General features: G+C 34.3%; 1 protein-coding gene across 1 annotated transcript in view; it reads left to right on the top strand.

The window, feature by feature from the left end:
* The window catches only part of LOC307187805 (sodium channel protein type 3 subunit alpha-like), an 83,520-nt gene that overhangs the window by 41,974 nt on the left and 14,709 nt on the right, over nt 1-26,837 (top strand). Inside the window, 6 exon segments of the mRNA XM_079924342.1 lie at nt 2,346-2,519; nt 3,862-4,218; nt 6,027-6,497; nt 17,350-17,470; nt 18,600-18,754; nt 19,506-19,679. Coding sequence (XP_079780468.1) covers nt 2,346-2,519; nt 3,862-4,218; nt 6,027-6,497; nt 17,350-17,470; nt 18,600-18,754; nt 19,506-19,679 — 1,452 coding nt within the window.

The raw sequence follows: 26,837 nt of genomic DNA, 5'->3' as shown, positions 1-26,837 counted from the left end.
ATGTATCAACAGAACTTTCCTCTCTAAGTAAATACTCAGTAAGGAAACTTTCTTATCCCTGAACTGAGACCTTAAGCCCTAACATTTGATCATCCAAGCCCAGTACCCCCCAAAACAAAATGCTTGAAATTTGTTTACTCTTGGTCCAGACTCCCAGGCTGATTCTCATCCCCACCTTTAGCACTTACACTTTTGCTGATTGTCTTGTGTCATCACGTACAATAGGTTAGAAACTTTTCACTGAACTTACCTCCTCATTAAAGAAGCTGGCTTAGGAAGCCTATAGATGTATTGTCCATAAGAAATTTATCAGCCTAAATGAATTAGGTTTATGCATTCTCAGTTTGTATATCCTAATTAGTACTGCATTTTCAAAGCCTAGTACAACGTCTAGTAAGTACTCAGCAATTTTTTATTAATGAATGAATGGCTACAGAAACATATAATCCAAAATTTCAAAACACAAAAAGCTTCTTCAGAAGACAAGATATATTATAATTAGGCTAAGTCCAAACAATAAACATTCAGTATGTTTTTATTAATTGTCTTAGTCTTAAAAATTCCTCATGATAAAGAAATTCAAAGGCAGCAGAATGTATGTTTATAAACCATACACGGATTTATGTACATAACCATATCCAGGGGTTGCAGTTCTCTGTGTTCTTAGCATTTTTTGATGGAGTTTTAAAATTTTATAAACATAAGCATCATGATCAATAGCCTCAGTTGACCTTTGCTAGAATGAGAAAGATTTTTTCAAAACTCTTAATCACTGACAATGCTAAACTAGACTAAAATGTACGTAAAACAATCCCAATGATTTATAGAGCCTAAACTGAAAGCATTTAAAGAGATAAATAGCTATGACATTAAACTGCAAATTGTAATTAAAATGTTATTTTTAAAGAGAATTTCATGCTGGGATTAAATTTTAGATGAAAGAATGTAAGTTTAAGGTATGGGTTTTTAAAATGCAGGACATCTTCTAGTCATTTCAGAAGAGCTGAAAAGTTCACCTTATGATTTTCTGTAGGAAGAGATATGTGTAGATCATTTACCTGGATTGTTTCTAACTCAATTTAACTCATATATTTCTATAATCAGGCTGTGTATTTCAAATAGTAGCTGCTCCTAAAACTTTATATAAGAAATAAAATTCATATAAATCAGAACTTATTTTACATTCACCAGGGAAAAAATACCCCAGGGTAAGTCCTTCTATAAATGACAAAAATCACTTTTTAATGTGCATTCCGGCATATCTGGATTTTCATGTACTAAGCTTGCTTGAATTACATTTTACTTCTATTTGAGTGAATGAATGATGAACTGAAGTTAAGCTATCTTTTCTGCTATGGGTATTTCCCTTAGGTCTTTCTGTGATTGGGAAAATGAGATGCTGGCTGCAATTACACTTTGTAAGAGTAGAACAAGATTTCCTTTAATTAATATATTTTAGGAAACCAAATAATTTTGATACTGTTATTTTGACAAAGTTCCTTCAAGGTAAAGGCTGATTTACCTTGGTAAGTGGTAAGCTTGACTTTAGTCATAATATGCAGCTTTTACCTATAGTTAATATAATTGCTTTAAAAGATTTTTCGCAAGAATAATTTCATAGCTCTTCATGTCCTTGGGCGTCTTAGCCTGTGGTTTTGAATTAAAAAACAAAACCATTTTCAAATAGACATTCATCCAGCCACTCAAATAATTTATTAATCCTAATTTTGGGTGTATGCATACTGAGAATGTTCTCCTGATGCTTTCAATTGAATCTGCAGTTCCTTGCTCTACTTATCCATTAACCTTAATTCTGAGGCATAAATCCAGAGATAATTATTATAAAACATTTGTGGCAAACTCACTCTTATTTCAGGAATGTTTATAAAATTATAGAAATAAGATGATGTCCCTTAAAAACAAATAAAAATGAAGAACAAAATATGGTTTTTACCAATTTGAAGTAATTTTTTAGTGACTTCCAATAATACATAAATTGTTCTTATTGCAATACTTAAAAAAAATTGGTTGGGATTATGGTAGAAACATAGGGTACCAAAAAAGGCAATAATTCAGTAGCTATTATTTAGTATCGGATTTCAAATGTGGACAATGAAATGTTTTCAAATCAGCATTGTCTTGGAAATCTAGCAGATTCATTAACTAACACAAATCCACTTAAAATATTCCCCTGAAAAAAATGCTAAACTTGTATATCCATTTGTCACATTTCTTCACTTTAAATTTTAGGTATTTTTACTCATAACTGTTTAACCTTCTTTACAAATTCTTAGAGTGTCAAAACTTTTTCAATGCTTGAAGTACTGATCTCTATTTTACTTTAGGTCTTCACTGGGATCTTCACAGCAGAAATGGTCCTCAAGATCATTGCCATGGATCCATATTATTATTTCCAAGAGGGCTGGAATATCTTTGATGGAATTATTGTCAGCCTTAGTTTAATGGAGCTTGGCCTGGCAAATGTGGAGGGACTGTCTGTACTGAGATCGTTCAGACTGGTATCTGCATAGACTATGTTTATATTCTATCTTTCATTGGCAAAATACTTATTTCAAAAATGAATCAATGTGTATAGTTTTTATAGCTTTTTACCTCAATGATATTTTAAACTTAAACCAGTATGTGTGATATTCTAAGAAAATATATAAATGTTCTCTTTAAAGCTGAGTGTGACTGTTTATCAAGAATGATGAAAAATGGTTGAAACACTTCATAATAATTAACTATGTAAGGCACATTTAAAAACACACATGTGCTTCTAAAATTATGTTTTAAATTCATTAAAAAATTTTTTTTGCTTTAAAATTGCGGTACGCGGGCTTCTCACTGTTGTGGCCTCTCCCATTGTGGAGCACAGGCTCCGGACGCGCAGGCTCAGCGGCCATGGCTCACGGGCCCAGCCGCTTCGCAGCATGTGGGATCTTCCCGGATCGGGGCACGAACTCGTGTCCCCTGCATCGGCAGGCAGACTCTCAACCACTGCGCGACCAGGGAAGCCCTATATTAGTGGTAACTACTTTAAAGGAATATGTGGGAAAACATTTGATCCCATTAGCACTTTAGACAATGGTATAACAAATTTTTTTGAATTTAGCAAGAAAAATTATTTTAAAATATGCAAAATTTTATAGGAAATTAAGTAAAATGTGTATTTTTCAAATTGAAAAGAAGCTTTTCCTTAAGTTTATCAAATTAATTTATTTTACTTTTATATTATAAGTGTCCATTAAAAATATATAACTCAGGGCTTCCCTGGTGGCGCACTGGTTGAGAGTCCGCCTGCCGATGCAGGGGACACGGGTTCGTGCCCCGGGCCGGGAGGGTCCCGTATGTCGCGGAGCGGCTAGGCCCATGGGCCATGGCTGCTGGGCCTGCGCGTCCGGGGCCTGTGCTCCGCAGCGGGAGAGGCCGCAGCGGTGAGGGGCCCGTGTACCACAAAAAAAAAAAAATATATATATATATACACCTCATACTTTTAATATTTCTTTTTACTCTCGAAAATATAGTTGGAGGTGACATTAGCTTGCTAAATTCACAAATGTCTGTAATCAAAGTATTAATTTGTTTTCATGGATATATCTGTTGATGAATCAGAAATGTTTTCTCATTTCTGAAATATTTTCTCTCTCTTATATTTGCACTTAAATGATATTATGATTTGATTTACAATTCCAGTATTATTAACACTTTTTTCTGGATTTGAATTTTAGTATAGTTTGAGATTTTATATTCCTCAGAGGTAGGACTACAATATAGTATCATACTGATAAAATGATGTCTACCTAACTTTTAAAATTATATTGTGACTACTACTAAGAGTATATTTTCACTTGATTACAGCTTCGAGTTTTCAAGCTGGCAAAATCCTGGCCCACCCTGAATATGCTAATTAAGATCATTGGCAATTCAGTGGGGGCTCTAGGTAATCTCACCTTGGTGTTGGCCATCATCGTCTTCATTTTTGCTGTGGTCGGCATGCAGCTCTTTGGTAAGAGCTACAAAGAATGTGTCTGCAAGATCTCTAGTAACTGTCAACTCCCACGCTGGCACATGAATGACTTCTTCCACTCCTTCCTGATTGTGTTCCGAGTGCTGTGTGGAGAGTGGATAGAGACCATGTGGGACTGCATGGAGGTCGCTGGCCAAACCATGTGCCTTATTGTTTTCATGTTGGTCATGGTCATTGGAAACCTGGTGGTACGTATGTATTACAAATGCTCATAATTAAGAACAAGATCAGACAGTGGCTAAGAAGGTGGCCTGATGCAGCAGACACATCTGGTTTTATCATCAACAACCTAGACTCAAATCCCAGTACTAGCACTCTGAGCATGGGCAAGTTGCTTAACTTTTCTCAGCCTGAAACTCCCCGACTATGAAACTGTAAAAACAGAACTGAAATGTTATGGTTTATGTGAGGATTACATGAGGTATACCCGTGACAGTCCAGGGACAAAAATATTAGTTTTTAGTTTTCCTTCTTCAAAAAAAATGTTTTTATCAAGACTAACTTTGTCCTAATTTTATTTTTTATGGCCTGAATTATTTTTATTCTATTATTATTTTGATGAGGTTACAATCTCCAGTAATTCTAAACAAAAGACTATTAAAACTGTTCTTTACACATACATAGTTCATATTGTTTGCTTACTCAGAGGCATAAGTTGCATATTACCAAATTTTGAAGACAAATTTCAATGAAATAGTGCATTATATTTTAGCTATGTATTGTAATTATCCAAACATCTTGGAAATATATTCTTCCCTGAATTTGCTTTATTAAAGGAAAATAAATTATTGAGGTTTAAGTTATGCACATGTATAAACACTGACCAGATTTAAAAGACCTACTTTTAGCTCTGACTTAAAAGCACTAATATAGAAGCACAATTTGTATATTTATGTGTTTTAATGCTTACATTTTTCAATCATGTGTGGTCAGAGTGTTTCTTTATGCTATCATACTGAACCTTTCCTTTGAGAAGTACATTTCAAATAAGACTGCTTAAAAGAATGTTTGTGGGATACCTGTGGACATGCAATTTTTTCAGAATAGTAAATAAGGAAGCTCTAGATTCTGAATAAATCTGATATAAAAATAAGGCAACAAACTGGGGTTCTGGCTTAGCAAGAGTCTTCCTACCATGTAACATATTTTGAAACTCAGTAACTACATTTCAAGCTAAAAATATTACTATAAATAAATTTTATTTTGTATCAGCTATAATGAATTCTTCTATTATTCATATTTTATCAGTTAATTGGGTAATATTTTTCCCCATGTATCCAAATGATACACTGAGATTTCTTCATGTTTTCTGCAAAAAAAAAAAGTAAAAAGAAAAGTAATTTACATTATATGGGCCCAGCCTAAACCCTGGAATAATTTTAGACTTCTCTCCATCTGTTGAACTATTTGGACACATATATTTCAAAGTATACTGATGAGAAATGTGTTAAACCTTTTATAATTCGCCTTTAGTAATTTCTGCTGCTATAAAAGTTTGTGGTCATGGGACAATGGAATTTGTATTTCAAGTATGTTGTTTTAACACATATCCATCAGGCCATTAAACAGATAAATTCATTATTTACACACATGAAGCTAGACATTCCCTAGACAAACTGGTAAAATGCAGTAAAATGACTAAAATGAAAATATCTCTTTTTTTTCTCATTGGCCAAAACCACAAAAACGGGATTTTTGTCTTTTCACTGGCAACCCTGAGTAGACACAATTTAAATCTTAGAACCTCCAATTTCCTGTTGTCCCTCTCGGTTTGAAAGGAAGGGTGCTTGTTTTACCATTTTGTCCTTAGAGCAGGTAGAAGATTTCAGGTTCTTTAAATGGTGTGTGATTAAGACAAGGTTTCTGAAATACAGTAAGCATTCAAGAAGCAGCTGTTGAATTAATTTTAGCAAAGATCTATGAGTTCCCTGTTTAAGCTATTATGTTTATGCATACTTCAATATTAATACAGCAAAATTTTCTTTTTTTCTTTTAGGTTCTGAACCTCTTTCTGGCTTTATTGTTGAGTTCATTTAGCTCAGACAATCTTGCTGCCACTGATGATGATAATGAAATGAACAATCTCCAGATTGCAGTAGGAAGGATGCAAAAGGGAATTGATTATGTGAAAAATAAGATACAGGAGTGTTTCCAAAAAACCTTTTTCAGAAAGCCAAAAGGTATAGAAATCCATGAAGGCAACAAAATAGACAGCTGTGTGTCCAATAATACTGGGATTGAAATAAGCAAAGAGCTTAATTATCTTAAGGATGGGAATGGAACCACCAGTGGTGTAGGTACTGGAAGCAGTGTTGAAAAATATGTAATCGATGAAAATGACTATATGTCATTCATAAATAATCCCAGCCTCACTGTAACAGTGCCAATTGCTGTTGGAGAGTCTGACTTTGAAAACTTAAATACTGAAGAGTTCAGCAGTGAGTCAGAACTAGAAGAAAGCAAAGAGGTAAGAATGCTTTTAAAGTTTTTCTTGCATTTCCTATAAAAACCATGCACAAGTTACTTAGTATTTTTATTGTGCTTATATGCATTATTAAAAAGTGTATTGAAAGTCATATATACAGTAATGTTGGAAAATTATGAGATATTCTTTTTTGAGAATTCCATCCATTGAAATTCCAACTTTCCACAGAAAATCATCATTCTGAATAATTAGTATATTCATCTTCTTGATAGTTTGAAAGTCTGATTAAAAGATGTGACCTTCAAAAAAACAGATTTTATTTAATACATTCTATTCTACATTCGATTATGCTCTTTAGAAAAAATAACAATGAACCATATTTTATTGATCATTGTTAAAGTGTTATCTCCTTACTTTCTATAATATATTAAGTTTTGCTATGATTTTTTTTAATGTGAAAGTTTTGTGTACTTTTTGTTCTCCTCTAAACCTTTTATTGCCTATGATAAGAGTATTATTCATTTTTTAAAATTTTACACATATTAGGAAATTAAAAGTAGTACTGATTACATTTTGCCCAGTCAAGGATGAGCAAATCTATAAGGCCTTCCAGATTAACTTGGAAATAGTAAGAACTATTTAAAAAAACTCTACTTAAGGATTACAGTTAAACTGTAGACTGGAAAGCTGTTCTTACTGTCATATTACTACTTATTTAAAAGAAAAGAAAGGAAATTGTTCCTCCTGTAGGATTAAAATGCACAGGATCCTATGATAGTAGCTTAGTGGTATTAATTCTGCAATTCTGCATTGTGCAGAACAGGATTAAATTTTTTATTATTACTTATTTATAGACTTCTGATATACCAGTAGGAAGTAGGAAGTTAAGTCTAGCACAGGGTTGTAAAAGACAGGTTTTAGCATGAGGGTATAAATAGCGACACCATAGGAATCAGACAAATGATGTCTGATTCTGTGAGCATATTTTGGAACTTTCCTTTTTTAGTAATATGTCAACAGAATTTGTATAAGTAGTAAGTAGCTGACAGTGTCACAACTGATAGCCTCCCGATCCTTTTTTTCAGGCATTTCAGAGCTTCTGAGATATATTATAATGGTAAATTTGAAAATATTTTGAAAAAGGTAAAAATACACACAAAATGAGGTATAACATTCTTTCTCCGAAATTCCACTCAAAGTCTACTTAGAGAGTTCAATTCTAATTTATGTGTTGCTCATTCTGGTAAAATAAGAATTCAATTCTAATTTTATTTTCCATCACTTGACATAGATTTATTTAAGAAAATCATCCATTAATTAACAGGCATTTATTGAGCACTTTTGTGAATTCAGCACTCTGCTGGATACTAAGGGTAAGGAAGAGTTAAAGGAGAGATTCATAACATAACCCCCTTCAGGGAAATCTCAGCATCTTTGAGGAAGCTAATACTAACTCACAAAATTATTAAAAACCTATTAAAAAGTTTAATCCTGTAGGACTGAATACAAGATTATACAAGTATTGAGAACAGCAAGAACATAGCAAATTGTTAAACGGAAGAGATAAAATTAAAGTAGGCCTCAAAATGTGGGTCAAATACATGAACAGAGAGCAAAAAGCAGAAACTTACTAAACAAAAGCCAGAGTTAGAGTGAGCTTAGTATTAAGGTGCAGCAGTGAAATAATCAGCATGTATAAAGTATTGGTTGAAAAGACTGGAAAAATATGTATGGGTGAGTAAGGTAGTTTCAGATTATACAGTCTTTGAAGTAAGTCAAGGAGCTTGGAATTGGCTGCATAGTCAATAAGGTGCTAAGCAGGTGAAAAGCAATAGGAAAGTGATGTTTTAGGAAAATTAATTTGATAGCAATAAGTAAAACCGTTTAGAGTGAGAACTGTTATCTTGGGGAATGTGGTAACAATCATTTGATAATAATGAGGTGACAGAATTCTGGGCTACGGTAATAAGTATGGGAACTGAGACTAACTGGCTTTTGACCAACCTAGTAAAGAATCTGAGAAATTGGGAAAATGGTGATGCAACTGTCTGAAATGGCCTTTTTAAGAAGGTTACCAGGTTTATGGGGGAAGAGAAAGAATTCAATTGGGACATACTGAATTAGAAGTGGGATATAGTGAGAACGAGAGACTGAATGAGCAGTCAGGGTTTAAAAATAGATTTAATAACGCATATTTCATAATTATCTGATTCCTTGAAAATAGAGGAGTTCCCTAAAGAAGTAATTACAAAGAGAAAATAAGGGAAGACTCGGGACAAGACTAGCTTGGGGTCAAGAAGAGATAGAAAAGCCAAAGAGGCAGAGAAACATTTGCTATGTTAACATCATAGGTTTCATCTCACTGCACTCATGGAAATGATATATCTTAATTTCTTTTTACCAAAAAGTTGGTTTCCAGAATACTTCATAGACTCACTTTGTTATACAGTAGAAATTAACACAACATTGTAAAGCAGTTATACTCCAATAAAGATGTTAAAAAAAAAAAACTCTATGATGTCCACAGATATTTCAAATTATTGCTTTAGGAGAATACTACCTCATTGTCATGTCCTTTTTTTTAATGACTAAAAAATCATAAACTTGGAACAATGAGATACAATGTCTTCATTTTCAAGTCCTTGAAAACATTTTATTATCTGAACAAAAATTCTTTGTTGGGTGATTTTTTTAAATAATCATCTGTCCTCTTCCAAGCTAGTTTTGGATACATGGAATCCAATTACAGAATGTAATAAAATTGTTTAAAGTATACAGATATATTAGAGGGAAAATACTTAAAAGTAAATATAAAATTAAAACTTTTGTAAAGCTAGGATAAAATTTCAAATTATTTTGCACAGTAAAATTAAATTCAGCAGTAAGTTTTACGTGGATGATTTTTTAAATTAGTACCAGAAAAACCTTGAAAGAATAATAGGGCAATTCTCACGTATGCTCACACTAAGTTTAAAAGTACAGTTGACCCTTGAACAACACAGGAGTTAGGGGTGTCAACCCTACATCCAGTTGAAAATCCGAGTATAATTTACAGTTGCCCCTCCATATACATGATTTCGTATCTGCACTCCCACATCTACAAATTCAGCCAACTGAGGATCCTGTAGCTGTAGTATTTACTATTGGAAAAAATCTGTGTGTAAGTGGACCTGCACAGTTCAAACCTGTGTCGCCCCAGGGTCAACTGTACACTGTTTTCAAAAATAAAAGTAAAAATCAGCATTATAGAATAAATTTAAATAAATTCCAGCTAAGTTCAGTTTTGATCTGAAATTTCTAAAAACTGCTGGCATTGAACACAGGTCACATATCAGATTCACATTTATGTTGGCTGGGTTGTTCTTTTTTTATTAGCTATTGCACACACACACTCATACACACACACACACAAATTAAAAATAACGTATCCATAAAGTGGCATATCGGTTCGCACTTCTTAGTTTTTTGAACACAAGTAGATAAAGAACATTGGGCTGTGCTTTGGGGGACACAAAATATCCTTTCTCTTTGCTGACAAAGTGAAAAATCATACAAGTTAAACCTAACAGAATGACACATTTCAAAAGAAAGGAAGAAAGAAAAGAAAAAAAAATTTGCAACACATTTCTGCTTTAAGAAGAGGCAGTAAATTAATTTAGATAGTATTTGAAAACTCTAGCTGCTCTATTCCTTCCATTCATTTTCAAAATATCTAGTTATACCACAGTTGGGGAGAAATGATCTCTAGAAGTTTTTAGAGATAAAAATATGAATTGCTGTTATTATATTATGTAATACATATTATATATGTGTATCTATTATATGCACCAGTAACATAAACAGACTGGTATGGAAACGAACATACAGTTTTGCATGAAAAAAATTTTAAGGAAATTGAAGGCATGAATTTCAAAATAGTGATCCTTTTATTTTGTAAAACCTTGGGATTGTATATATCTTATGACAAGATATAATGTAGAATTCTGTTTTTATATAAACATGATTTCTTGACATTTTTATATAATTATGGATTTTTTACAATTTAGTTCTTGAAAGCTTTCATTGTCTTCCCAGGTGAAGGATATAGAATAAATGCTCTTAAGAAGCATATTTGAAGTTGAATTCCAAAGCTCAATCTAGGAATATCATACTGTGACCTTCACTGCTTACCATTCTTACTTCTCACAGGGGTAAAATCAAGCTGGAGCCTTCAAGAATGAAACTCTGGTGTTTTTTAACCAGCCAGAGGCTCGTGCCACCACTTTTACCCAGGTTACCCAAGCAAGTTGTACACGTACAATCACTTTCTAAATAAATTTTGACTGGCCTGCATGCTACTCAGCTACGTTCCTTCCCCTGCCATGGCAAGGAAGTGCTAGACGTGCCCAGCTGCTCTCTGCTGAATCGTGTGACACATCACAGCATGGTCAGGCAAGACGGGCAGTCCCAACACCGTTTTTGATTCTGTTAATGACTTTCCAGTTTAGTCTGTTTAGGCTTTTAAAAGCAATAATTGCATGCTCTATAGGATTTATATCTATTTTAAAACATGATAGAAATGTTTAAAGTTCAAAATAGTTAAGAACTTGAGAGGATGCATTTTTTTTCTGCTTTTATTTCATTAAAATAAGACCACAACTTTTTGCTGTTGTTGATTCAGCCCTTATAAGTAAACTGTATTACCAAAATGAGCCTCACAGGGTTTGTTTGACAGTGTTGCCATTTTCAGATCATTATATTCAGATCTGTGAATATAATTTTCAACCCATCCAATTCATGTGCTCCAGATAGAAATGTTTACTTTCATGTTTTGGGGGAAAGCCTCCATTAAAAAAAAAAGAGCAAGGTGATCATGAGATTTTGGGTATGAAGGGCCATAGTCTGTATACATTTGGGCACTACATATCTTGGATTTTCATGTAGTTTGGGGAAGTTGTTAAGTCATGTGTCTGCCAAACCCTAAATGATCACTGTAATTAAAAAATGAAAAGCATCATGATACAGGGTAGGAAAAGTTCATTGCATCTTAATATTAAGTAATTGGTTCAGTGTACCCATTTTTTTAAATTTCTCTGATCTACATTAATTTCTCCCTAAATGTTCTACCCAAAACTGAGCAGGCAAAAAAGAGACTTGGAAAATTTCCTACTTTGGATTATTAATTATTGATTATAGTTTTATGAGGAATAAAGGATATCTCCAAAAATTGCTGTAGGTTTGTGGATGAAATAAATCTTTAGTTTATTCTCTTGACTCAACTTTCTCCTGTTACTGGAATCACAGCCAGAGTGAGTGTTCTTGCTTGTTTGTTTTTGGGCACACCACACGGCTTGTGGGATCTTAGTTCCCTGACCAGGGATCAAAGCCGGGTCCACAGCAATGAAAGCCTGAGTCTTAACCGCTGGACCACCAGGGAATTCCCCAGAGTGAGTGTTCTTGAAGGCAAATTAAAAAGCAAAAGTGAAAAGTTCATGAGTATTAGCACTTTTCAAGGCTTTTGGTGAAAAAAAAAAAAACCTAATTAGAGCTTGGGGTTTGTCTGTAGGTTTAATTTATACATACTCTCTTCTTCTTTAGGGATAACTGAGAATTAGCTGTAAAATGAAACAAATTCAGACATAAAATTATAAATAAAAATTTTTCTAAAATACAGCCCCTGGTGATTTATGTAATTTTACTTAAAATGACTTTTTAGTTTTAGGAGTAAAACAAGATTATTAGTCATTGAAGAAAATCTGATTATTTTTTCTTCACAAGCAGGGCAGAATTAAATGGTACTGGAAAATTATCTTTTACACCATGTTTATAACAGGATTCCCTCTTTTTCAAAGTCGTTATGGAAACTTTGAAAATGATGCTTGACTAAGGTCCCAAGCACGTACCCTTCTAGAAAAGGCCCTGTGCTCCGTTTTCAGAATCTGGAGAGCAATGGGAGAATACCTCTAGCTTCCTATTTCTGTTACGTTCTCAGTGTCTTCCAAATGCTCTCTGAGAAACTGAATGTGGCACAGATGGGAGTGTGAATAGCCATTTTAAACCTATCTCGACCTTTAGAGAAAGGTTTTGGTGCTTCAGTGTACTTCTGCTGAAATAAAAATTAAGGCAAGTTTAGATGGAAATTTTGTATTATCTTCTTAACATAAACCAGTTTTTTCTTTTGCCTGCTGGATGTCCTTTACCTTATTCTTCAACTACCATATAATTATTGTCAGTTTCCTATATTATGTTCGTAGTAAGGCTCTTTTAAAATAAAAGGTGCATCAGGGGTGTTACACATTTAAAATATGTTAAGGCCAAACTAAAGAGAGATGGTTTGTATTTTTAACCATTCAATAAGTGGTCCAGAAAAAAAGAGCTATTGGTTTTAGTCGTGTTCCTCCTGCCTTGGATATGCAGCCCAGTGACCTCACTGTGTGGCTACCTGTCCTTCAAATGAAATATCAGTCAAGATATGGATATACATATCCAAAAGATCAGACTAAGGCCCTGATAGATTGTGTAACCAAAAGATTTTCTTCTTTTACTTTCAAGACAAAACCCAGAAATTTTGAAAGAAATGGCTAGATTTTAAAGGCAGTCTGTAATGGCTGAATCTTTTATTTTTGCCTTTTGAATCATATAGCAGTTTGTGAGAGTCAAATATTTGATAGCTGACTGAAAATAAATGAAATGTGAGCGCATTTCGGTGGAAGTAGGCCAGTTGCTAACATTCTCTTCCATTTCTGAAAGTTAAATTTCACTATTTAATTGGATAAAAATTGAGCAATATTCGCCATAAGGGGGGATTTCTATATAAGTTCATGTTATCAGGGGAAAATGGCCTTTCTGGGTGCTGATTCTGTCATTTCTTACAAGTAGTATTTGCAGCTAACCTTGAAAACTTCACATTCAGGTACCATGTCTTTGAGAACATGGTTCTTGGACCAGCGTGCGGCTTCCACAGCATTGCGCCGGGCTTCTGCTTCAGCCAGGCATGCTTCCTGTGGCTGAATTAGGCCTGGAGAATGTTGCATCTTCAAACCTGCTTTCCAGTGTGCATTTGTAGAGCATAAGTCATCATCCCTCTGTAGACTCAGTAGTTTCTACAAGGGATGGAAGAATCTAGCCTTAAGTGCCATAAAATATTGGACGGATAGGGAGAAAACAGTACAAGAAAACAAGTGATGAGCTTGTACTATGTGGTTTTATATGGAAGCTTTCTACTGTTATGCCTATATACCTAATTACATTTTTATAACTACTTCAGAACAAGTATTAATTTTAGTTATTTAGTATAGTCATCAAGTTCCTTAATGTGGAAAATTTCATTTCAGGTATCTTTTTTTTTTATCATTTTAGTAGCACAGCTATGGCAATTTAAAGAAAGTAAGTTATTCTTTCTATTTATCATCAGTCACCTGCTTTTAAATCAGTTATGTGTTTTTAAATAAAATTTGGAAGTCATTTTGGTATGGTTATGACAAAATGTATGACAAACTACCCTCTACCAGAGTATGAATGCCAAAATGTTGAACTTAATTAGAAATGTTTAGATTATGAAGATAGTATTATATCCATGTACAGAATTTTAAATGCTTAAGTAGTTTTCTAGGATCTAAATTTCAAAATTTTAAAATACAGTAGTAAAATTCTTTATGTTTCCAGTGACTAAAGCTTATCAGGCAGTATATCTTAATTGGTAAGTTGTTGTAACTTAATAAGAACACAGTCTAAGCTTTAATTTATAAATGTAGGTAAATTCACAACTTTAAAATGTTTATGTAGTTGATACAATATTTTTATAACTTCATAGGATAAAGTATATGTACCTTCTTATGACAAAAATGTGGCCTATGAAGATTATACCATGAATAAGCCTGACTCTCCAACTAGCAGGAATTAACTTTATGCCAACTTTCATAGGCAAAGGAGCCTCCCACAAAACACTTTCAGTGGCAGAAACACTAGCCTACCAACTATTTTTTAAACCTTGATTCATCAAGTCTCTGTCTAAACATTCCTTAAGGAGTTTTGCAGAGCATAACGTTAATGAGCTTATCCTTATAATCAGAAAAACTCCTGGATAACGGTGAAGCAATTCCGCATGTAAAATTGGTTCTGCTCATTTGAGAAGAGCAGAATACATGCAGAGTTTTTTTCCTTGTCTGTTTTCAAAAGACATGCTATGCTTCATAATGCCAGGCAGATAGAGGTAAACTAACTCACACATGGACCCTCTCTGCTTTACAATGTACATTACCTCCATAGCTATTTAGAAAATTGAAATTATTTGTATTTTAACATACTAAACACATTCACAAAAGTTTACGATCTAAAGACAGTACCAATAACAAAGATACATCCAGAGGTCGATACTTGGTAAATGGTAGATACAATTGCCATTCAGATTAATGGCTACCATCACTTGTGCTGTAAAGGATTTGCTTTAAATATTTGTATTTAAATATAAGACACTTGTGTAATACATGGCAGAGAATTATAATGCAAAAAATTGAACATTTCACAACTGTATTAACAGTGGTAAATAAGAAGTGAAGGGTGAGTATATTTTCTAAAGTTTTCAAATGGAAAAGTATATGTGTATTTGCGTGTGTATACATATATACTTATAACTTTCTTCCTTCAGATTTCTTTATTGAATGTCTGCCAATATTTTAGAGAAACATTTTGGAAATATGTGTTTTTATCACTAAAATATCATTAATAATTCCTATTCATTAAGAAAATGCATTTTCTAATACAACTAAACAGACTTCTGCAAAGGCCACAATTGAGTTACATATCAAAATGAAGAGATCAAATTATCTAAACGCTATAATTCTCTCTATAAAAGTAATAACAAAATGCATTCAATTATTCATTTTTCATAAATTCAACATAACCATTTAGTGTCTATTCTATGCTTGAATCTTTTGGTGTATAGATGTATATTTGTGTATGTGTGTACATATTAATATATATGTATATATGTACATAAATATACAATTTTATGTATATATATAATTTATATATATATATATATTTATGAGACTATTTGGTCAAAGCAAACAAGTATTATGGGCAAAACGTTCTATAAAATTTAGCATGGAGAAATCATAAGAAAGAAAGGCTTCATGGAAAAGGTGGATCGTGACCAGGCTCAGAAGAAATTATTCAGCTTGGATTGGCCAAAAGGAAGAAGAAACATGAAGCTTTTTATAACTAACCTCAAAATAATTTGGTTTCTTACTGGTTTTATTTATACAGTGGATATTATTGCTGCCACTCATCAAATGTCAGAGTGTCCAACTCATAAACCACCAATAAAATTGGAAGGGAAGAATTATCTAGTATTTTCTTGGTTATACCAGAGGCTGCTGCAATTCTATCCAGCAGTAGCTTTCCTGGGATTTTCTTAAAAGAATAAAGATATTCTGGCTGTAAGAAGCAGAAAAATCCTGAGAGAATAAAATACGTCTTTACCTTCCACCTCTCCAAAAAGTAGAGGATTTTAATGGTAAAAATTCTTGTACTCTAATGATCCTAAGAACCATAGGCCATAATCGATGGCCTAGCCTCTCTTTAGCATACTCCAGACTAGGAGACATTTTATTATAGAATTATATTTTGACTTAGGGTAACTTTCATAATATATTTAATTGGACATGGTTAACGTCACCCTCAAAGTAATACCACAGAAAATATCATCTGGACACTACTCTTCCATGTTCACGTTATAAAGTATTAAACTACATTTGCATGGTGATTTCAAAAAATCAAGAATTTTGAGCCAAATTTCCTCCAATATGACTGATGCTTAGGGAGTTATCCAGGTATTTTTCAGTAACACATTAACTCTTTCAGAGGGTTAGGGCAGAGTGACCCTATCACTCAGCTACTAAAGTTAATGGGGCCTTTGAAACCATTAACATGTCCATGTTCTTTCATTCTAAAAGTTTTACTTTCCCTGGGTTGTGCTGTATGTCATATCTTTGCATCACTTTTCATAAAGCATTGCACATCCATAATGTCATCCCAAGTGGTATCAGAGTACTTATTAGATATTTATTCTTGCAACACTAAAGTGGCTCTTCCTAGCCACGTGGCATGTCACAATAATTTTTTTAAAGGAAAAATTCACAGCCTGATCACAAGTTGAATTCGGAATATGCTCCTAATGAAAGTCTATACAGATTTTGAACAATGTCATTTATGAAGAAATTTCCATTTCGTTTAGAATTCTTTGGCAAGTATTGAATTCATTTAAGCAGTTCAAAAAAGGGAAAGAGAAAGAGACATCTATCATTTTTCTGCTAGTAAAGTAAAAAGAAAATTATGTAAGCCAGAGAAAAATATAGCTCAAAGTTGAACTATAATGACTGTGACTAATGTTAATGTGCCACTCTTCCTTTCTAAAATTACAGAAACATGGACAGTAGTTACAGACAACTGGTAATGTTCTTTGCCCTCTGAAAATTTCCATTGAAGAGTGGAAATTACAATTTGATTTGAAGCATTTTAATTAATATAATCAATAGTGAATGTCAGCATACCAAACTTTTATCAAACTATTCTTGATTTGGCCTGAGTGTTGATGTATTAAATTATTTTCATATGGCATCCATAGACAAATAGAGATCATAAACAAGTTAATCAGTAAAATCACTCCCTTCCAAATCACCCACATTGAATGCTGTCTAACCATTTTTTGTCTGAATCAACTTAGTAGTTACATTGTTTTAAACAATAGGACTTCAAGTATGTTAAATTATTAGTACACAATTATCAGTACTGTTAACAGAGTCAAATGCTATCACTACCACCATCATTTTTTCACACCATCACAGAGCATTTCCAAATTAGCTGAATAAAAGGGGAGAAAAATCACATCTTTGCAATGCGATTTTGTTTCCAGAAATTAAATGCAATCAGCTCATCTGAAGGAAGTACAGTTGATGTTGCTCTGCCCCGAGAAGGTGAACAAGCTGAAATTGAACCCGAGGAAGACCTTAAGCCAGAAGCTTGTTTTACTGAAGGTAAACAAGCTCTAATATGGTTAAATGCAATCTCCCTTCTCTCCTTACAGAGACTAAATATACCTCATTTGAAGGAAATATTTCAATGAAATGGTGAAGGCATATTTATCTTTGTTTTCCTCTTTTCTTCCAAAAAGTTAATTTATCTATATTTCCTGATTATACTATAGCAGCTACTGTGCCTGGACAATTAAGATAATTTGACACGTCCTTTTTTTCATCCTCCAGAATGTGGAGAAGTGAACCCTAGAAGATAAATGGCATTCTGGAACATCATCTCATTATTGATAAAGCAATCCCTTCAGACCTCATTGGCAATGTTGTGATTTGATTTATAGATGCTGCAATAATTACACTCCATCTCTAACAGTTTCAAATGTGGTTAATTTGGGCTGTGACCAGAGCTGTTTGGGGATATAGATGTGCTCTAGAGCCTTGTCAGGGAGACCAGCAGTTATTCTCACAGTGACCAGTACAGTGGCTAGCACACAAATCAATAAAGGTTTGCTGATTCAGTGTGATTGGATTGAATCCCATAAGTAGTAACTCAGAGCAGAAGAGTGGATGGAAGTTTAGAAATAACATGAAAGCTAAGAGAGGTAGGACAAAGGAAGAGAGATACTGACTGACAAGATGAGTCATAGGTGTGACTAAGAAAAGCACTGAGGCTGAAAATAAATAGCTTGGGAAAACTGACAGTGGATGATACCTTGGGAGACAGGGGAATTTTCTGTGTGAAAAGAAGTGTGTAAAAATCCAGGATCACATCAAAAAATGAATAAACAATTTGAATATGCAGTTTTTCCCCAAACCTGAGAGATGTTCTTGTCCATGATTGGCCTTGAGGCAAAGACAGATCCTAAGCAGGGTTAAAGAATGGAACCATTTATACTCAAGCAGCTCTTGGTAAAGTAATTCTTTGATTCTAGGTAGCTGGCTGATATGTAAGTCTGAGAATGATTCACTATACAGGAGGGATGCTGAAGATAACTAAGGGATGAAGTAGCCAGTTGCTGTATAAAATGATGATCTGAGACTAGGACTGGGGAGGGAGGAACAAAGTTTATTTCTTCCTATTTAAGATTGAAATATATATTTCTAATTTATTATATTTAATGTTATCTTTTAGGATGTATTAAAAAGTTTCCATTCTGTCAAGTAAGTACAGAAGAAGGCAAAGGAAAAGTCTGGTGGAATCTGCGGAAAACCTGCTACAGCATTGTTGAACACAACTGGTTTGAGACTTTCATTGTCTTCATGATCCTTCTCAGTAGTGGTGCTTTGGTAAGTGTAACGCATTATTGGCAAGAATCAGGTTCTAGTGAAACAGCTTATCTCCAAAAATACCAGAAGCATACACTTAGTTTAAGGAGCAAAACAAGAGGTGTATTTGTACCTTGCAGAGCTTGGCACCCAGGGTTTAACTATGCAAAATTCATTACAGAATAAATTAGAACCATGAGCAGCCAGATGGAATTTCTCGTCTGGTGCTTTTCTAACAGATGTTTTCCTTACTGAGACAACCATTTCCAGGGACATTCTGTAACTACATTACCTTCCATGTCAAATCCCATCCAGTTCTCCCAAATAATCATAGTAATATTTATGGACTAAAAGTGTATTTTTTTATGTCTAATCAATTTATTCTTTCAAAATGAGCCAGATCATTCAGAGAATTGATGAAAGTAAGGTTGGAATAGGCCAAGTCTATCCCTCGTTAACAGAACTTCTAGATATTTTCTGAGTTCATATTACTTCTCTAAGAGCATGTCTTTGTAGAAGTAATTGAGATACAGATTTTGGGGTGAGAGGCAGAGAAGAAAGCCCAAACTAAATCAGTAAAGATACTGACGTTTTCTTGCCAACATTTTCCATTAGTTTTAGTCTTTAGATTTCATCTGGTTCCACATTTGTCTGATACTAGCCAATATTTATCAAATTAGTGCTTTGTGCCAAGCATTCTACTAAGAATTTTATCAAGTATTTGGGTGGAGGCAAGCCATTCAAATAAAATAAAAGCATTCTTGATTCACAGGCTTTTGAAGATATATACATTGAACAACGAAAAACTATCAAAACCATGCTAGAATATGCTGACAAGGTCTTCACTTATATATTCATCCTGGAAATGCTTCTCAAATGGGTAGCTTATGGATTTCAAACCTATTTCACTAATGCCTGGTGCTGGCTAGATTTCTTGATTGTCGATGTAAGTATCCTAAGTGATTTTTATGAAATTATTCTTAAAAGAGGCAAGTTTGACATTTCATATATTTCTATAATTAAAACCTTGACTTTAATTAGACCCTAGTTTCACTAATTCTGACACAATTATGCAATTATCTTTTTAAAAAACTACAAAAAAAATGCAAAAATGAGGTAAGTCTCAAGGGAAAGCAGTAGAAAAGGTCCTAAAAATGTGGACAGTGGTAAGAGAAAACACAGAGAGAGTTGTTCTAGGCCACAAGCAAATAGCTCTTCTTTTTCTGAAAATTAAGGATCTCAAGGTAAGGAATAGTTAAAAATCTGTTAATTGACAGATCTAGCTTATTAACAGTTCAATTGAAAAAAAATATCTCCAGGAGGCAAAATCAAGACATATTTGGGGCCAGGAATTGTCAGAATTGTACTCTAATCCCTTACTAGAGTGTATGTTACTAAATAATGTTAAAATAACCTATTCACTGTATTCATTCAGCCACAAACCCACAGAGACAATAAAATGTATTTCCATTCTTAAATCAGTAGTTAGATATCTCAGTAGCTAATGAAATATTTACCATGCAAAGAGATAGGTGTAGAAGCCCTGCTCTGAATCTGATTACCCTGAGGTGAACAGTCACAGGAACATTGCCAATAACAAGACCTGTCTGACTTGCAGCCTACTTTTTTATTCCAAGCAATGGACAGGCACTGGGGCAAAATGAGAGTCAACTGGTCCTTTGTAGTCTGTGATGTTCCATTGCACAAGGCTTCTCAGCCTCCTCCACCTCAAAAAGGTGCTTTAAGCACTATCTCTAGCTGTTTCCCAGCAATTATAAAGCACTTAATTTTTAGTTCTAACGCTTGCCACTATGAATCAATGATTGTCATTATGTGTGCATTCATTCTTTTTATCGTCTTTGACAAGTGTGGGCCTATCTAAATTCTACTCCCCTTTCTCCCATACATACATACTCGAAGTTCTATAACCAAAATGTGTTCAACCCTTTGAGTTGAGACGAAATCTGGTGCCAAGTCACTATTAATAGATCAGAAATGACTTCCAACTTCCCGTGTCTGGTCTTTAATGAGTAATAGAGATGAATCTCAATACTGTCCTGAAAAGCTTCCAAACAGGGAAGTTTAATATTTTCATATTCTGCAGATTGAACGGACCTTAAAGAATATCAATGCTCTATTCTACACAGTCTTCTAAACAATTTATTGTAAACTAAAGCCTCAGTTTGAAGAATTTTCCTTAGATAGCACAACTACTTAGTAACAAAGTTGAGATTAGTGTCCTAATTTCCTAAATCTCAATTCAGTGCTCCTTTACCCTACAGATTTCTTATCTAACTCGTACAAATGTTATATTTATATTTTCATACTGGCTTTGGAATTCAGCATTTATGATCTCCAGCTTTTCCCTGAAATGATGGGACACGAAACACATAATAGTCTCTGGTTCAAAAAACTTTTGTCATGTATGAAGATCACTTAAAAATGTGATAGAACTTCTCCAGAAAATTCTGAAATTTACTAAAATATTTTCATTAACTGAAAATTTTACATTCACTGAAACACTTACTACATTGTACTTAAGTCCGTGTACTTCCCTCATATAGAAGAAATAAATGTGATGCAAAAATCTGCCAAGGTTTTGTATCATGTTTGAATCCTTAGAAAGCTAATATAGACACTTAGTTAGCTACAGAATAATGTCAAAGAATGGTGCCCCCCAAATTACTTCCCTTTTAGTAAGTTTAAATTAGTAAAATGGGAACTGAGTACCTTTGGGCAAGTTATGTAATCTTAAATGGATCTATCTTCCTCTTTTCCCAAAGCAGGGACTAAAATATGTGAATTCATGTAACCTCAACCAACAACTTGTTCTCAGACCACTGGGTCCAATAAGCTAAAGTAAACAGAGTTAAAACAGTTTTTGAAAGTACAAGTAAAACATACTTAAAAGGGTTTCACAGTCCATAAGATAGATTGCTATACCAACTAAGCAGTCACAGAAAGCTCAAAACAAAACAAAGCAAAACCCCAAAAACTGAAGTATAAGTGAAGTAACTTCAAACCAGAAGAAATACACTTTTAAACCTGGAGAAATTTATCTATGTAAAATTTATCTATCTTCAATTCCCTACCTAAAAGTAAAGGTATTGGGTTATCTCTCCAACCTCCATTAACATTCATTCATTGATCTAATAAATATTTTGAGCACCTAATAAGGGCCACATGCTATTTTAGATAAAGAAGATATGAACAAGACAAATCAAGCCCTGTTAGATCTACAGGATCTAACACTCTAGGAGAGACTGGAACAGACAGTAAAGATGTAAACAAATAAAATCCAAAAATAAGATAAAAGCAGATGGTGATCACTACTATGAAAGAAAACAGGATAACAGGATAGAGAATGACTGCAGAGTGGGGAGCAGGAGAGTTTTACCCAGAGTCTCTATGGAAGGTGTCTTTGATGAGGTAAATGATGAGAAGGTAGATGATGAGAAATAGTGTCTCAGTACCTGTGGGCTGCTGTAACACAATACCATAGACTTAGTGACCTGTAAACAACAGAATTTATTTCTCACAGTTCTGGAGGCTGCAAAGTCCCAGAATAAAGTGCCAGCAGATTCAGTGTCTGGTGAGAGCCTGCTTCCTGATTCATAGGCAGCAGTCTTCTCGCTGTGTCTTCACATACAGGAAGGGGTAAGCAAGCTCTCTTTTATAAATAAGGGCACCAATCTCATTCATGAGGGCTCTGCCTTCATAACCTAATACCCTACCAAAGACCCCACCTCCAAATACCTTCACACTGGGGATTAGGTTTCAACATATGAATTTTTGGGGGGACATAAACATTCAGTCTATAACAATGGGACAGTTATTTGAAGACCTGAGGGAATAGAAAAGAACAATCTCAAGGCGCCGAAGTATAAGCCAGGGACATTCAAGAGACAGAAGGAAAACTGTTGTGTTTGTGTGTGATGAAACACGGGCAAGAGACACTGAATTCAGAAAGGCACCTAGAGGCCATGGTAAGAAGTTCATGTTTTACTGTAATTTAATGTATATTGTACATATTATGTAATTTAATGTATATTGATTACAGTTACAATGGGAAACTCAAGGGAGAAAGGGTGAGCAGGGATCTGTTCTACTGTTTTTAAATTATCACATCTGGCTATGGTGAAGGAACAGCAAAAAAAGTCAAAGGAGGGAGACCAATTAGGGAGCTGTGTTAATAATCTAGGAAAGAGAAGATTATGTCTTAGACTAAGGCAATGAGACTTACTGATGAACTGGCTGTATGACATGAAGAAAAAGGAGAATTCGATAAACAGAGTTTCTTTCAATCTGAACAAATGGGTAGAAGATGAAACCATTAACTGGAATGGATAAGATCAGAAAACAGGCTTGACAGGGCAAGCAGATGGTAGGTGGAAGAGGGATGTACTAAGTTTGAGATGCCAATTAGACATTCAAGAATACACGGTGAGTTTTACCCAAGTCTCGAGTTCTGAAGAGAATCTAACACCTGATTATGGATTTGGCAGTCATCACGAAAGAGATGACATTTGAAATCATGAACCTGGATTAGCTCACCTAGGGAGAGAATGCAAGCTGACAAACAAAAGAGCCCAGACCAAACTCTGGAGACACTTCAACATTTAGAAGTTGGGCAAAAGAGAAGGAACCAGTAAATTAGATTGAGAAGTAGCAATTAGAAGAAAAAGGAAAACAAAATATACATGGTATCACAGAAGCCCAGAGGAGGATAGTTGGGTTTTTCCAAAGGAGAGGTGATCAATTTTGTGATCAAAAGGCTGCAAGGAGGTCAAGTGACAGGAATACTGAGAAATGACACTTAGATTTGGCAGAATGGACGTCATTGCTGTCATAGTTAAGAGATGTCTCATGGAAGTATGGGGATAAAGTACTAGAAATATTGGTAAGATTGAGGAAGAATGGAGGCGAAGAGATAGAGACAGCAAGTATGATAATTCAGGTTGGAATCAAGTAGGACAACTTAACCCATGCCTTTGTTGTCAGAATCGCACACTAGATGGACCACTTTTTCTAACTCTGTATAATTATTTTCTCCTATCCAAAGGCAAAATATACTATATTCATATGAAAACCAAACTATCCTGTATTATAACTATACAAGCTATACTTTAGATGCTATTATTATCCATAGAATGAATTAAACATGTGATCATAATTTATTGAAAAAAAATCACATTTCTTGCGGTCCTTATGGATTTTTGCATAAGTGTCATCCCTAAGAAAATTCATTGAGCATCTATCATGACAACTTCAAATTTGGTTCTAAATTATCCTAAGGTGCTAATGTTTCCAAAACACACTCTTGGTAAAGATTCAACCATCATGAAATATTTATTGTCCACAAATGATTTCCACTTTAGAGACAGCACAGGTTGCTGATGTGGTTGAAATGAGATGCTTGATGTCTGCTACTCAGACATCCTGCTTGCTCAAGGGCTCCTTAGAATCCTCATCAGCTGCTCTGCTGAAGTGAACAAAAGCAGAATAGGGACATTTTCTGATTCTAGTATGTATTTACAATTGCCATCAACCTCTAGAATCAGGTGACCCTGGCTGTTCTTGACATTTATTTTTGACATATCAGCATCCTCAATAATGAAGCCAGAATTGTTGTTAATATTAGTAGCCACAATAAGATGCCTAGTCCTGAACACTTACTGTGGGAACAGCACTAATTCAGAGCCTTACCTAATAATAATAAAGAAAATTGGTAACCCTGATTTAATGCTTACTGTGTACAACTGCTGCTAAAATCACTTTACATGTTAATTCATCTAATCTTCAAAACTCTATGAGTTAGAAACCATAATTATTCTCATTTTGCAGATGGGGAAACTAAGACAAAGAAAAGTTGTTACTTGTAAACACAGTAAATAAGGAAGAGGCTAAGCTGGATTTTGTAACCAAGGAGTCTGGCTCTAATGACTGTGCTTCCTAACCCCTACATTACCAACCTCATTATCAGTATCTCTTTTTAATTATACAGTATTTATTAATCCTCATAACAATCCTGTGATGTAATTCTTATTTTTATCTCTATTTTGCTACTGATAAAATGAGGTTTAGAGATGTCACACAGCTATTAGGTCAGAGGTACCTCTGTCTAGCACTGTGCTCTTTCTTTGCCCCATATTTTTCAACAGAGCACAGATATACGTAAAATGTCATGTTGCACTAGTCAAAGAGTTCCCACATTACACTCTGAAGGTGGCTGCCTTTGGTGGTGGTGAATGAAAACAATAAGATGCCTTGCTAATATGTACACACCTGCCTTGAATTTCACCTGGAGCTCTTGTGGAAATATTTGATTAACTTAAAAACTTTGAGGTAAAGGAACTGAATAGCTATAAATTATTGTCATTTCATGTCAATTTCTGATCTCTCTTCAAACATACTTCCATGTAAACAGTCTAGTATGTGCTTTGGCTTTTTCTACAAATGTCTCCTAATAGGAATGACTCACTTTGTTCCTTTTCAGGAAGAATTTAATTCTTTTAGCATTATCAATTTATTAATAAGAAAAATTTTTCACTGGCTATGTTTAAAGAGATAATCCTGTTAATTTAATAGCATAAATTCTATATTCCAGTTTTTAAAAGATTATGACTTTTAGCCAATACTGGTCTTCCCTTAAACCCCAATTCACATTTCTAATTGCTTCCTAGATAATTCTACTGATCCTCCTCCTGACTGAGTACATTCATTACTTTTTCCCTCCAGTCATGCATTTCTTCCTGAATGTCCTGTTTAGTCTGGTAGTGGTATATTTATGAAGCTAAGCTAAATGTCATCTTCAGCCTCTCCCTTTCTTTCACCCCTCACAGTCAATCAATCAGCAAATTCTACTTCAAATTACCAACTAAAAAATGAATTGGAGGTCTGGACCCTCCTCTTCAACAACACACCAACATCACAATGACTAACTAGACCAAGCAATGGCTTTTATTTCTTTTAACATCTTTATTGGGGTATAATTGCTTTAAAATGGTGTGTTAGTTTCTGCTTTATAGCAAAGTGAATCAGAGATATATATACATATATCCCCATATGTCTTCCCTCTTGCGTCTCCCTCCCACCCTCCCTATCCCACCCCTCTAGGTGGTCACAAAGCACTGAGCTGCTTTATAAATGTTCTCCCTGCCTCTCTAGTCATGACCTCGTTAAATATCTCCCTTAGGAAGATCCACATGTCTCTTTCTTTTTCTAAAAGCCTTCCCATGGGATATCGTACCAGCTCATCACTGCTAAGATTCCAAGCAGTGACACTGAAGGCAGATAAGGGCTCTCATGTATAATATTAATAATGATTAACCTTTGCTTTAATTAATTTAATCATCACAACAACCACTGAGGTATCCACTGTTATGATCCCAATTTTGTAGATGAGGAAACTGAGACACGGAGTAATTACTTAGCTATTAAGTGACTATATAACATATGTTCATTAAGTAAAATGTCAAAAACAATTCCTATTTTCCTAGAAAAAAACAATAATTAAACCTAAGAACAGATTCACAATTATATACCCCATAAGTAATCATGCTCACTATCAATCAGACTAGCACTTTTACCAGTATTTTACCAGTAGAATACTTGATTAAAGATGATGCCTCCATTAGTAAAGATACTGTGATTTATCTTCTCAACATGAATAACATATAGCATTATATTGCTTTAATCATCTTGAAATTACTGAATTATGGAATTCCAGGCAAGGAAGTAAACTTAGAAATCACCTGATTCAAAGTCCTCATTTTTTTAAAAATGGTGTTTGCAATATTTCAATGAAATTCCTATGGAACCCATGGTGTCTACATGCCACAGTGCAGTCCCCAGCGATGCACCACCAGAATTTACTCATCCATTCCCCAGGAATGAGCACTTAGATTATCTCCAGTTACCCTCTGCCACAAATACCATAATTACCAAGATGCTCACTTTTACATGTCTGGTGAGCATTATGAATTTTCTAATCATGTAAAAAGTTATAGACAAATAAATAAACTATAAAAGCCTAAGATAAAAGTAGGAGAATGTCAAAAGCAAAGAGGCAGGCTTGAGTTACAGACTTCCGTTACATAAAAGT

This window comes from Stenella coeruleoalba (genome assembly GCF_951394435.1).
Source record: "Stenella coeruleoalba genome assembly, chromosome: 6".
In the NCBI taxonomy this organism is placed as follows: Eukaryota; Metazoa; Chordata; class Mammalia; order Artiodactyla; family Delphinidae; genus Stenella; species Stenella coeruleoalba.
The sequence above is the reverse complement of the archived record's forward strand: the minus strand, read 5'-3'. Positions and strand labels throughout refer to the sequence as shown.